The sequence below is a fragment of the Rana temporaria genome, chromosome 10, assembly GCF_905171775.1.
Source record: "Rana temporaria chromosome 10, aRanTem1.1, whole genome shotgun sequence".
In the NCBI taxonomy this organism is placed as follows: Eukaryota; Metazoa; Chordata; class Amphibia; order Anura; family Ranidae; genus Rana; species Rana temporaria.
In genome coordinates, this window is record NC_053498.1 from 54,258,438 (window position 1) to 54,272,663 (window position 14,226).

Here is a 14,226-nt window from a genome sequence, read left to right on the forward strand (position 1 = left end):
TAGTGATAACTGTTTTCCAGCCTTTAGGAATGATGCGCCAGTAGCTTTGCAGTGAGTTTTTCAATGTTTTTCAAAGTATTAATGTTTTTTTTTGTTCAATGGTTTTAAAAACATTAAACGCTCACAAGCCACTTTTTGGGCGTTTATCTCCATTTTTCAAAGTTTTTAGGTGTTTTTTGGCTTTAGAGCATTTTTACAGCTGAAAAACTCTCACTGTTTTTTTTTTCTACAGCCAAAAAACACCCCAGCCAAAAATCGCCCCAGCCAAAAACAGTTGATAACAGCCTATGTGTGCATGAACACATAGGATAACATGCTGGAGAGTTTATTGACTGTAGTAAAAAAACATCTGAAACCAAAAACAACAGCTGTAAAAATGTCCAAAAACATCCAGTGTGCACAAGAAAGTGTCAAATATAAATATCCAAAAATGCTGGTGAAATATAATAACTTTAAATGGATGGTTATTGGGAAAAGTTGATAACTTGTTACATTCTATAAAAAGAACTAATTGACTTGAAAGATAGAAAAATTCAGCAGATATAAACCTATACTTTGTGGGAGGTTTTGTTTATTGATGTGGCAAAAGAGAGTTTGGTATTGCTATAGATTAAGGAATTAAAAGGTGAAGTTAAAGCAAAAATAGAGCTTTTGTAATCATTGCAAGGGACATTGGTTAAAAACAATTAAGTCATTTGTTAATTTTCTAACACAGATCGAACTGACCTGAAAAGTGGCAAATTCCAATTAGGTGATGCCAATCTGCAGTTAGGGGGTTTATTTGGTAAAAATGGGAAAATAAACTTTGATAATGGTGGGGAGACAAGGACATTTGAAATCAAAGGACAACATGAAATGAAGGGAGGATTTGGGAAAAATTCTGAGGAAACTGAGAAAGCTAATGGTGGAGGTAAGCGTAAGTTAATAAAAAAAGTTTTTTTACTAACTTGTAGTGTCAGATCTTCTAATCTTCTAAGTAACTTATATAAGGTGGGGAGACAAGGAGTTCTGAATCAATAGACAACATGAAATTAAGGGTGTTTCTGGGAAATAATGCAAGGAAGATAAAGAAGTTAGTGATAACTGTTTTCCAGCCTTTAGGAATGATGCGCCAGTAGCTTTGCAGTGAGTTTTTCAATGTTTTTCAAAGTATTAATGTTTTTTTTTTGTTCAATGGTTTTAAAAACATTAAACGCTCACAAGCCACTTTTTGGGCGTTTATCTCCATTTTTCAAAGTTTTTAGGTGTTTTTTGGCTTTAGAGCATTTTTACAGCTGAAAAACTCTCACTAGTTTTTTTTTTCTACAGCCAAAAAACACCCCAGCCAAAAATCGCCCCAGCCAAAAACAGTTGATGACAGCCTATGTGTGCATTAACACATAGGATAACATGCTGGAGAGTTTATTGACTGTAGTAAAAAACGTCTGAAGCCAAAAACAACAGCTGTAAAAATGTCCAAAAACATCCAGTGTGCACAAGAAAGTGTCAAATATAAATATCCAAAAATGCTGGTGAAATATAATTACTTTAAATAGATGGTTATTGGGAAAAGTTGATAACTTGTTACATTCTATAAAAATAACTAATTGACTTGAAAGATGGCAAAATTCAGCAGATATAAACCTATACCTTGTGGGGGGTTTTGTTTATTGATGTGGCAAAATAGAGTTTGGTATTGCTATAGATTAAGGAATTAAAAGGTGAAGTTAAAGCAAAAATAGAGCTTTTGTAATCTTTGCAAGGGACATTGGTTAAAAACAATTAAATCATTTGTTAATTTTCTAACACAGATCGAACTGACTTGAAAAGTGGCAAATTCCAATTAGGTGATGCCAATCTGCAGTTAGGGGGTTTATTTGGTAAAAATGGGAAAATAAACTTCGATAATGGTGGGGAGACAAGGACATTTGAAATCAAAGGACAACATGAAATGAAGGGAGGATTTGGGAAAAATTCTGAGGAAACTGAGAAAGCTAATGGTGGAGGTAAGCGTAAGTTAATAAAAAAAGTTTTTTTACTAACTTGTAGTGTCAGATCTTCTAATCTTCTAAGTAACTTATATAAGGTGGGGAGACAAGGAGTTCTGAATCAATAGACAACATGAAATTAAGGGTGTTTCTGGGAAATAATGCAAGGAAGATAAAGAAGTTAGTGATAACTGTTTTCCAGCCTTTAGGAATGATGCGGCAGTAGCTTTGCAGTGAGTTTTTCAATGTTTTTCAAAGTATTAATGTTTTTTTTTGTTCAATGGTTTTAAAAACATTAAACGCTCACTTTTTGGGCGTTTATCTCCATTTTTCAAAGTTTTTAGGTGTTTTTTGGCTTTAGAGCATTTTTACAGCTGAAAAACTCTCACTAGTTTTTTTTTCTACAGCCAAAAAACACCCCAGCCAAAAATCGCCCCAGCCAAAAACAGTTGATAACAGCCTATGTGTGCATCAACACATAGGATAGCATGCTGGAGAGTTTATTGACTGTAGTAAAAAACATCTGAAACCAAAAACAACAGCTGTAAAAATGTCCAAAAACATCCAGTGTGCACAAGAAAGTGTCAAATATAAATATCCAAAAATGCTGGTGAAATATAATTACTTTAAATGGATGGTTATTGGGAAAAGTTGATAACTTGTTACATTCTATAAAAAGAACTAATTGACTTGAAAGATAGAAAAAATCAGCAGATATAAACCTATACCTTGTGGGGGGTTTTGTTTATTGATGTGGCAAAAGAGAGTTTGGTATTGCTATAGATTAAGGAATTAAAAGGTGAAGTTAAAGCAAAAATAGAGCTTTTGTAATCTTTGCAAGGGACATTGGTTAAAAACAATTAAATCATTTGTTAATTTTCTAACACAGATCGAACTGACCTGAAAAGTGGCAAATTCCAATTAGGTGATGCCAATCTGCAGTTAGGGGGTTTATTTGGTAAAAATGGGAAAATAAACGTCGATAATGGTGGGGAGACAAGGACATTTGAAATCAAAGGACAACATGAAATGAAGGGAGGATTTGGGAAAAATTCTGAGGAAACTGAGAAAGCTAATGGTGGAGGTAAGCGTAAGTTAATAAAAAAAGTTTTTTACTAACTTGTAGTGTCAGATCTTCTAATCTTCTAAGTCAACGTTTCTCAACCAGTGTGCCGCGGCACACTGGTGTGCCGTGAGGAGTCCCCAGGTGTGCCGCGGCAAAATGACCCCAAATATTGTAACATTACTGCTGGGCATTTGTCTTTACAGCGGTGCCGGTCCGCTGTGTAAAACTCCCTTCCCGGCACTCGGGAAGCTGTGCTGGCTGTGCGGGCCTCCCGACCGCGTCTTGCCAACCGAATACGTCATCGGTTGCTATGGGAGGGTCGGACGCACGCACTGCTTCTGTGACGTGAGAGCCGTGGGTACCGTCCTGAACTCTGCCTGGCGCGCTTTTCCCTGAGGGGGAAGAAGAAAGAGTAGAGCCACCGTGACCAACACTGCTCCCCTGCCCGCAGACATGGCCACCCGCTCAGAGAGGGAAAAGGCCCTGAAGCTGAATGAGCAGCACCAGGCCATCCTGTCTCGTATGCTGAGGGAGGAGGACAACAAGTACTGCGCTGACTGCGAGGCCAAGAGTAAGGTGGTGAGGGAGGGCTCTACTATGAATAACCAGCTGTCACAGTCACTGCCACCCCACATCCTCCATTCATGGCTACAGCACTCTGGATCTGATTGGTTGTTGTGCAGCTCTGACAGTTCTTCTTTCAGTGTATGTGTGCATGTGTACACATGTCTGTTAGTGTGTGTGTGACAAAAGTAGTTCTGATGGTACAGGAATAAGGGGGTCAGATTAAAAGTAACATACATACAGACAGATGCGCATGCACACAAACAGACACACGTACAAACACACACACTGTGCAAGGACTGCTGCTCCACTGAAAAGCAATTTGTGTTCAAATCGCTTTTCAGGGGCATTTGTCAGCCAGTAAAGAGGCATATCTTGCCTCCTTACCACCTGTTTTAAGCCCGTAAATGCAATGCACACAGTTTGCGGGGTAGTTGCAGTGCAGCCCCAATCACCCTGGGTATACCTCCAGCTGCAGCCACAGCATGTTTACACCCCCAGCTGTTGCCTCTGCAGCTAAAGGGGCAAAAGTTGGGGGTGGTAAAAACAGCTCAACCATGTGGTTTTACTGCCCCTCCAGCCTGACATGTGAACAAGCTCTTGGTTCTGTGTGGAATGCGTGCTGCGTGTAGGGCAGCCCATTCAATTCCCTACCCGCAGTAATGCGGGGAAAGAAGTCCCTGACCCTTTTTTTAAATTGTGCCACAACAAAAGCAACCCATGTTTGCCAATGGATGGTGCACCATTAAGAATTAATGGCACCCCTAAAGAGCAGAGCATTTGTCTGTGTGTCAAGAACGAGCGCGATTTTGCGCGTGTTCCGCAACACACAGCGACGTGAACCATATCTTGGACAGGGGTGCCTCAAGACTGAAAATATTTTTCAAGGGCGCCCCGACTGGAAAAAGGTTGAGAAACACTGTTCTAAGTAACTTAAATGAGGTGGGGAGACAAGGAGTTCTGAATCAATAGACAACATGAAATTAAGGGTGTTTCTGGGAAATCATCCAAGGAAGATAAAGAAGTTAGTGATAACTGTATTCTAGCCTTCGGGCCTTTTGCACCAGTAGCATTGCAGTGAGTTTTTTTTTATGTTTTTGCAATAGTGTTTTTTGTTGTGTTTTTTTTCAATGGGATCAAAAACGTTAAAAAATGCTGGAGAGCCACGTTTTTTTGAGAGTTTATCTGTGTTTTTTGAAGTTTTTAGTTGTTTTTTGGCATTAGAGCATTTTTACAGCTGAAAAACTCATCTCAGAACCCACTATTTTTAGTGTTTTTTTTACAGCAAAAAATTAACCCAGCCAGAAACAGTTGATAACAGTCTATGTGTGCAGGGACACATAGGATAACATGCTGGAAAGTTTATTAACTGTAGAAAAAACGCCTGAAGCCAAAAACAGCAGCTGTAAAAAACATCCAAAAATGTCCAGTGTGCACGAGGCAGAGTCAAATATAATTATCCAAAAATTCTGGTGGAATATAATTACTTTAAATGGATGGTGTTTGGGAAAAGTTGATAACTTGTTACAGTCTTAAAACAGAACTAATTGACTTGAAAGATGGCAAAATTCAGCAGATACAAACCTAAACCTTGTGGGACTTTTTAGTAATTGATGTGGCAAAATAGAGTTTGGTATTGCTATAGATTATGGAATTAAAAGGTGAAGTTAAAACAAAAATAGAGCTTTTGTGATCTTTGCAAGGGACATTGGTTGAGAACAATTAAATGATTTGTTAATTTCCTAACACAGATCGAAATGACCTGAAAAGTGGCAAATTTCAATTAGGTGATGCCAATCTAGAGTTAGGGGGTTTATTTGGTAATAAAAATGGGAAAATAAACATTGGTAATGGTGGGGAGACAAGGACATGTGGAATCAAAGGACAACATGAAATTAAGGGAGGATTTGGGAAATTTTCTGAGGAAGCTAAAAGTGGAGGTAAGCGTAAGTTGATAAAACATTTATTTTACTAACCTGTAGTGTCAGATCTTTTAATTTAAAGAACTTAAATGAGGTGGTGGAATATAATTAGAAGTACATAAACTGTACACCTTTTATGCTTCTGGGAACAGTTAAATGAAATTTTTTAAACAAAACTGATTTAAAAGGTGCCAAAATACAAACAAAAGCTGTCAATCGAAACCTGGGGGGAGGGGGTTTGGTCATCAAAATGTTAAAACGGTATTATTGGTAATAGTATATACTGTATATGTAATATAATATAATAATATAATAAAATGGTAGTAGTGGGGAAACAAGGAGTTTTAAATGGACAACATGAAATTAAGGTTGTTTCTGGGAAATCATCCAAGGAAGATAAACACGTTAGTGATAACTGTTGTTCAGCTTTTAGTGTCAAATATAATTATCCATAAATGTTGGTGGAATATAATTACTTTGAATGGATGGTTATTGGGAAAAGTTGATAACTTATTAAATTCTTAAAACAGAACAAACTGACTTGAAAGATGGCAAAAGTTAGGGGATAAAAAACGAAACCTTGGAGGGTTTTTTGATTGTAGAGTTTGGCAATGGTGAGGAGGCAAGAACTGTTGAAAAACACTAGACAGCAGACAGTGGAGTTCCACCCAGATATATTTTTTTTACCCCCCCCAAAAATAAATTACCAGAAAGGGCTGTTGCTATGCGGAAGTAGCTCTTCTGCCTCTTCCTCCACCGCGGTCCTCTTCTTCTTCGTCCTCCGTTGCTGTGTCTTCTGGTGAATGGGGCACGCTGCCTTCTTGGAACTGTGTGTATCCCAGGAGACAGCCGCCCATTCACAAAGTGCTGTGCGAGTCACGCATGCGCAGTAGAAAATGGGCAGTGAAGCTGTAAGGCTTCACTGCCTGTTTCCCTTAGTCAGGATCGCTGTCGGGGGCCCATCATTGCTGGCGCCTAGGACAGGTAGGTGTCCTTATTAAAAGTCAGCAGCTACAGTGTTAGTAGCTGCTGACTTTAAAAAAAAAAAATGCGGGTGGAATGCCGCTTTAATGAATTAAGTATACATTTGTAAAACTATTGAGGAAGATAAAGTAGGAGCAAAGAGTAGGTTAATCGTAAATGTGAAACTAATTTGTCTAAAAGACTAAATAAAGTTGTTTTATTGTGGGGTGACTAAGGCCCAGATTCTCAAGGGGCTTACGATGGCGCAGCGCCATGTACGCCGTCGTAAGTCCTAATCTGGGCCGTCATATCTATGCGACTGATTCTTAGAATCAGTTACGCATAGATATCCATTCGATCCGACAGGCGTAAGGCTCTTACACCGTCGGATCGTAACTGCAATATTTTTTTTCCCCGCTAGGTGGCGCTTCCGTCGATTTCCGCGTCGAGTATGCAAATTAGCTAGATACGCTAATTCCCAAATGTACACGCGGCCAACGTAGTAAAGTTACGACGTTTACGTTAGGCTTTTCCCGGCGTATAGTTGCCCCTGCTATATGAGGCACAGCCAATGTTAAGTATGGCCGTCGTTCCCGCGTCAAAAATTTATAAAATTACGTCGTTTGCGTAAGTCGTCCGTGAATGCTGCTGGATGTAATGTACGTCGACATCAAAACCAATGACGTCCTTGCGACGTCATTTAGATCAATGCACGCCGGGAAATTTTAGGGACAGCGCATGAGCAGTTCGTTCGGCGCGGGGACGTGCTTCATTTAAATGAAACACGCCCCCTACCCGCCGAATTTGAATTCCGCCGGGTGATTTACGCTACGCCGCTGCAACTTTACAGGCAAGTGCTTTGTGAATAAAGCACTTGCCTGAAAAACTTGCGGTGGCGTAACGTAAATCAGATATGTTACGCCAACCCATTTTTACGCCGATCTACAAGAATCTGGCCCTAAGACTCTAAAATAAATAGAAAACATGAAACAAAGGGAGAATTTACAAAAATTGAGGAATGATTAAGTAAGATGAAAAGCTGACACTAAACAATATTCCTATTCTTAAAAATAATTTATGTGGGAGGATTGGATAGAAATAAAAGCTTAAAGTGATACTAAACAATATTCTTATTCTTCAAAATAATCTACGCACATCCACTGCTAAATGGCTCTGTAATCTATTTATCGTGAAATTATTTCTTAGCATGTTTTTCTGCCTACCATTGTTTGACATTTAAACTTTCTTTCAATAATCTTTATTAGACATGGATATCATTGTATATCTCCATGCCTACAATATAAGGCCTCGTACACACGACCAAGTTTCTTGGCAAAAACCAGCAAGAAACTTGCTAGGAGATATTTTTTTGTCGAGGAAACCGGTCATGTGTACATTTTCGTTGAGGAAACTGTCGAGAAACTCGACGAGCCAAAAAGAGAACATGTTCTCTAATTCCTTGACGGGAATGGAGAAAATTGGCTTGTTGAGTTTCTCGACGGCTTCACAAGGAACTCGACGAGCAAGACGATGTGTTTCGCCCGTCGAGTTTCTCGGTCGTGTGTACGAGGCTTATAAGCCTTGTTATCTTCTATAACAGACCATTTTATTATTTACTGGTGCATAACTTTGTCTAGTTCCATAAATCACATACACTAAGCGTAGGTTCACACTGTTTTTCTATGGTAATGCAAATCCAACGCGTTTCAATTGCCAGGTAATACCCTCTCCATCAGGGCTTGAACTGAAACATATTGAATACTAGACTCAGCACAGGTTGTTGGAGAGCTGAGTCTGTCAGCTGCTGGTTCAGGCTGGTCCCCTGTTCAGGTTTGCCAACTTTCAGTAAATTTACAAACAGTTTGTAAAATCTGTCCTTTTTGTACCTGTCCTTGAATGTCCATTGCGGACATATAGGCTGCATGTCTATAACTGACATTCATGGACAAATGCAACAATTACGGATTTTACAAACTGTTTGTACATTTACTGACAATTGGCAACCCTGCCCCTGTTCCCTCTATTCCCTGGCCCCAGAAACACATTGGCTTTTATGTCACCCTGGAATAAAGATTGTGGCATGGCACATCAATCACAGATTTTTTGTCACAAACCAAAGAGACAGCGGAGGTTATATGGACTGGGGAAGCTGCTGGCCCCAATAATCCAGACATCTCAGTTGAATACATGCATAATTAATGAACAGATTTAAAGCAGAACTAAACCCTTTGAATTACCTGGTGTTCTAAAATAGTTCCATTCAAGGCATGCCTGAACGATGACTGTTACAATTATAGTGTGCTTATGTTAGCTCTCAACTGAACTTGTTAAGTGGTCAACTGGCTGGTGTTATAGCTGATCACATGTGCATCACTGTGGCAAGTAAAGATCAAACAGAGGCTAAGATGGCATTTAAAGGCAAATAGGCTGTTTACAATAGAATTTTCTCTTTGCAAGGGGATTTTCCTATAGCTTATTAAATGAGATATAGCTGTATTAACTTCCATCATCAAAAATGCAAGCAAAAATACATTTGATTTCCCTGCACATGATTGTATATTGATTGCTTGCCATTAGTGACTCAATTTCTTTTGTTCCTGATATAATCTTGTATGGAGCTGTCTTGGGGGGAGGGGGTGTGGTCACATCTTTGGATCCCTAATATATGTATATACAATTCAGCTTGTACTACTGAACTCTGAAAACAACCTGGCTTTTTTAATCCAGTGTGGGCATTTATATGAATAGTGCACACTATTATTTGTTTGAATTCAAATTATATTTTATTATTATTATTATTATTATTATTATTATTATTATTATTATAGATAAGGTGACTGAGGGGCAAATCCTCTCTTTTATTTTGTTTTTCTGTTTTATTTATTTTTCCCCAACATAACTTCAATTTGAAGTCTAGGTCTGAGGCCTTGTACACACGACCGAACATGTCCGCTGAAACTGGTCCACGGACCAGTTTCCGTGGACATGTCCGACCATGTGTAGGGCCTAGCGAACAGTTTTCCGACCTAGCGGACAGGTTTCCAGCGGACAAAAGTTTCTTAGCATGCTAAGAAACTTGTCCGCTGAAACCATGTCCGTCGGACATGTCCGATGGTTAGTACGACTCATCGGACATGTCCGCTGGTTAGTACGACTCATCGGACATGTCCGCTGGTTATGACGTATAACCAGCGGCCCGGAATCCCGCGCATGCGTCGAATTGATTTGATGCATGCGTGGAAGCATTGAACTCACGTGTTAGAGAACGTCGGTGTCTTAATACGTCACCGCTTTCTCTGTCCGCGGGGATTTTGGTCTGATGGTGTGTACACATATCAGACCAAAAGCTCCCAGCAGACATGTCCGATGAAAACGGTCCGCGGACCATTTTCATCGGACATGTCTGCTCGGGTGTACAAGGCCTGAGAGGGACCCACTACTCCTCTTATTCCCCCACTATCTGTTTGATGTCTTTACACAAATCTTTTTAATTACTAATTTGTTTGTGTTTTTGTGATGATGAAGTGTTAATCTGTGAAAGGATATTTTTTGAGGGACAGAATATTGTCACCCTATAACAGGAAGTGTTGTAAAATGAGCTTGATCGCAGGACCCACAGGTTTCTACAATTAAAGATATAAAAGTTTTGAAAATTACTTAAATAAAAGCTTATATGAGAGATGACTGATTGGATTTACATATAAAGGACTTTAGTCCTGACAGATATAATCAGGGCAGAAATGCCACAATGTTAGACTAGTCTTTAGTAGTACTGTATGTCTACAGTACAAGCCTAAGTAATCCAAGTTAGCTAAGTTAATGATATACGCATGTGTATTATGCCTCACTTATCCATGTTTCATTTTGGATGGTCATGGGCACGGCACTCGCGAGGGAAAAGTGGTTAAAAAATTCAGGGTGGAATCAGGCATTAACCTCATGAAGATAAATTTAAGTAGGACTTACAAGAACTCATAGACATCACTGTTACTGTTCATTAATACCACTCAATATAACTAAATCAATGGGGTTAATTTACAAAGGTCAAAATGGCTGTGCACTTTGCAAGAGAAACTTCCATTAGGTTAGTGAATGTGGTAAAAATTCAACTTGAAAAGAATACCCAGTCACATGCAAAGAAAAAGTATTTTTGTTTGCACCTGAATAAATTACGTAAATAAATCTTTTTTACTGGTACCCTAGCATAAGTGAATTAGACCACATCTCTACTCTACATTCCCTTCCAGTAATATTGCTCTATTGCTTGCTGTTTATAACAAGTGATTTGCTGCTGCAAAGATGCATGCTGGATATGGTCTAAAAAGGATGTAAAATACATTAGACTACAAAGCTGGAAGATATAAGGGACAGAATTGAGACATTTACAAATTAAAAGACAATTCTGGGATTTAGAGAGGGTAAAGGAAGGAAAAGGTTTGTGGTTTAAAATTACCATCTTAGGTGTATCTAATTTAGTTTAAAAAAAAAAAAAAAACAGTGGTGTCTTTTACAAAGGTGCTTTCAGCTCTGCTTTTTTTATTCTGTCTTCTGTCTATTGTTCTGCCACTTCAGTGACCTGCTGTAAAAAGTATTTTAAAATGCATTATATATTCTCTTTTTATTTTTATTCATACAACATTTTCAGATTAACAACATTGGATATAGGTGTTTCCACCTTACATCTCCGTTCATATAACATTCCATATCCTACATTCCCTCCCCCTACTGCCCCCCCCCAAACAAAATAAAACAAAACAAAAAAAACAAAAGGCAACACATACCCCCCTCTCTCTCCTCCCCCTCCCCCTTAAATTCAATCCTTTTTTAAACCTGTCACATGCTCCTCTCTTTTTCCTCATGGAGCTCTATCCTCTCCCCATCTCCCCATTTCCCTTAACCCTCCAAAATCCTTGCATATTCCATTGATTTTTCAAACTCTAACCACTTCCCCCAGATGTTATTGTATGTTTCTATGGAGACTTTACTTCTGTGTATTGATTCCTCTATTGACCTCAGCCAGTCTATCTTTACTACCCATTCCTTCATAGAGGGGGCTTCAGGGGGTTCTCCATAATCGAGGGATCAGGCCTTTAGCTGCATTCAGGAGATGGGGTACTAGCGTATTTTTATATTGGGCTACCGTTTTATCCGTGTCTTGAAACAAGCATTTCCAGGGGTTTCCTGTTCCCTGTTATTTGATGGGTATTTTTTATTATTCTTTCCCAGTAAGACTGAATCCTTGGGCAATCCCACCATAGGTGCGCGAAAGTCCCAGGAGCGTTGCAGCCCCTCTAACACGCTGGGGGGGTCTATGTGCTCATCTTATGTGCTCTCTGTGGAGTGACGCACCACCTTGCTAACAGTTTAAAGCACATTTCTGTTGTTTTAACATCACTAGAAGATGCACAGGCAACCTTCAGAATCGTATTCCTATGTTCCTCACTCCACAGAGACAGGGCCGGATTAACAATGGGGCTGATGGAGCTGCAGCTCCAGGCCCCTTTCTCAAGATAGGCCCATTTGCCCAAAAAAAAAAAGAAAAAAAAAAATTTTTTTTTTTTTTTTTTTTTAAGATTTTTTTTTTCTAAGATCGAATTTGGGGGGTTGTAGCTCGATGACCAGAGGTCACAGAAACTCTACATTTGGGGGTAGGCATGGGAAGAGCTACCCCACAACTGGTTAAAATATGGGACGGCTATCATTTATGGTTCCGGAGATACGGGCCTGCTTGCACAGCCTGTCAGAAGCTACATTCAGAGCGGCCAATATAAATACAAGCTGACACACTACAGCAGACTGATAGGATCACAGTGCTTATAATAATTATTTGTATATTACTCATAGTAATTAACCCCTTGCCACCCAGGCCAATTCTGACACTTCTCTACTACATGTAAAAATCATCATTTGTTTTTTGCTAGAAAATTACTCTATGGTGGTCTTTCCACTTTTTATGTTGCACGGTATAGAGCTGCACGATTCTGGCTAAAATGAGAATTGCAATTTTTTTGCTTAGAAGATCACGATTCTCTCACGATTGTTGCGGCGTAACATCATCTTTCACATTAAAAAAAAAAAAAAAATGGGCTAACTTCACTGTTTTGTTTTTATGGTTTTTATTATTCATTGAAGTGGGAAAATGCAGTGTGACATAACATATTGCAGCAATAGACATTGTATTCCCTAGAGTCTCTGCTAAAATATATATAATGTTTGGCAGTTCCAAGTAATTTTCTAGCAAATAATATTGCTTTCTAACTTAAGAAACAAGTGTTGGACTTTAAGTGGTTAAATTTAGTTACAATGTTAGTTAGTTACAATGTTTAATTTTGTTTACAAACTTCGCAGACTGCCCAGATTTGTTCTTTACACACAGAAGTCTATCCCTTTGATCTAAGAAGGAAGTGTCAGTTACAATGTTTCCTGTTAAAAACTTGGCAGACTGCCAAGATATTTTCTTTTGACAGCTGAAAGTCTCTCCACTTGTTATATGAAAGAATCAGCAAACTCTGCATTGAAGATCGTCAGGGGGGTTGAATCGAGATCACAATTTTTTTTAACGATTAATTGTGCAGCTCTAGCACGGTATTTGCGCAGCAATTTTTCAAACATGTTTTTTTGGGAAAAAATGTTTCATTCATTAAAAAAACAGTTAGTTAAGTTAGCACAATTTTTTTTGGTATCCTAAGCGATGCTTTACATTTTTTTAGGTTACATGTTTAGAGTTACAGAGGAGGTCTAGTACTAGAATTATTGTTCTCGCTCTAACGATCGTGGCGTATGTAACCTGTGTGTATCTGGCTCTGATACTACCCGTGCCTACCCAGCCACTGACTAGTATCTCTCCCCAGCCTGTCCCCACACACCCTCTCACCTGCTGACCTGTGGATGGGGGAATCACTCCTGCAGTGTTATTGTGTTCTGCCAGTGCGTACAATGATCAGTGTTGCTAACTTTAGCTGGCAGCACTGATTGTTTTAAGAAAAAAAAAACAGGCTGGTTGTACTCAAGTTAATTAATAGATTGACTTGTGTAAAACCAGCTAGCCCATACATAGATTGACTATGGCTGGTCTCTGCATAATTGGCGTAATTTCAATCCATGTATGACCCGCTTAACCACTACTCAGTCCCTAAATATCCTTCCACTCCTGTACATAGTGCTCACTGTCATACTCTCCACACTCCTCTCCTGTACATAGTGCCCACTGTCATACTCTCCACACTTCTCTCCTATACATAGTACCCACTGTCATACCCTACACACTCCTCTCCTGTACATAGTGCCCACTGTCATACCCTCCACACTCCTCTCCTATACATAGCGCCCACTGTCATACCCTTCACACTCCTCTCCTATACATAGCGCCCACTGTCATACCCTTCACACTCCTCTCCTGTACATAGTGCCTGCTGTCATACACTTCTCTCCTGTACTTAGTGCCCACTGTCGCACCCTCCACACTCCTCTCCTGTACATACTGCTCACTGTCATACCCTCCACACTCCTCTCCTATACATAGTGCCCACTGTCATACCCTCCACACTCCTCTTCTATACATAGTGCCCACTGTCATACCCTCCACACTCCTCTTCTATACATAGTGTTCACTGTCATACCCTCCACACTCCTCTCCTATACATAGAGCCCACTATCATACCGTCTACATTCCTCTCCTGTACATACTGCCCACTGTCATACCCTCCACACTCCGCTCCTGTACATACTGCCCCATCATACCCTC

The 14,226-nt window shown here is 39.5% G+C and overlaps 1 protein-coding gene across 1 annotated transcript in view; it reads left to right on the top strand.

The window, feature by feature from the left end:
• Positions 1-14,226, top strand: part of LOC120916574 (uncharacterized PE-PGRS family protein PE_PGRS54-like) — a 94,843-nt gene that overhangs the window by 55,474 nt on the left and 25,143 nt on the right. Inside the window, exons 26-28 of the mRNA XM_040327624.1 lie at positions 716-910; positions 1,791-1,985; positions 2,857-3,051. Coding sequence (XP_040183558.1) covers positions 716-910; positions 1,791-1,985; positions 2,857-3,051 — 585 coding nt within the window. The remainder of the gene's footprint in view (positions 1-715; positions 911-1,790; positions 1,986-2,856; positions 3,052-14,226) is intronic.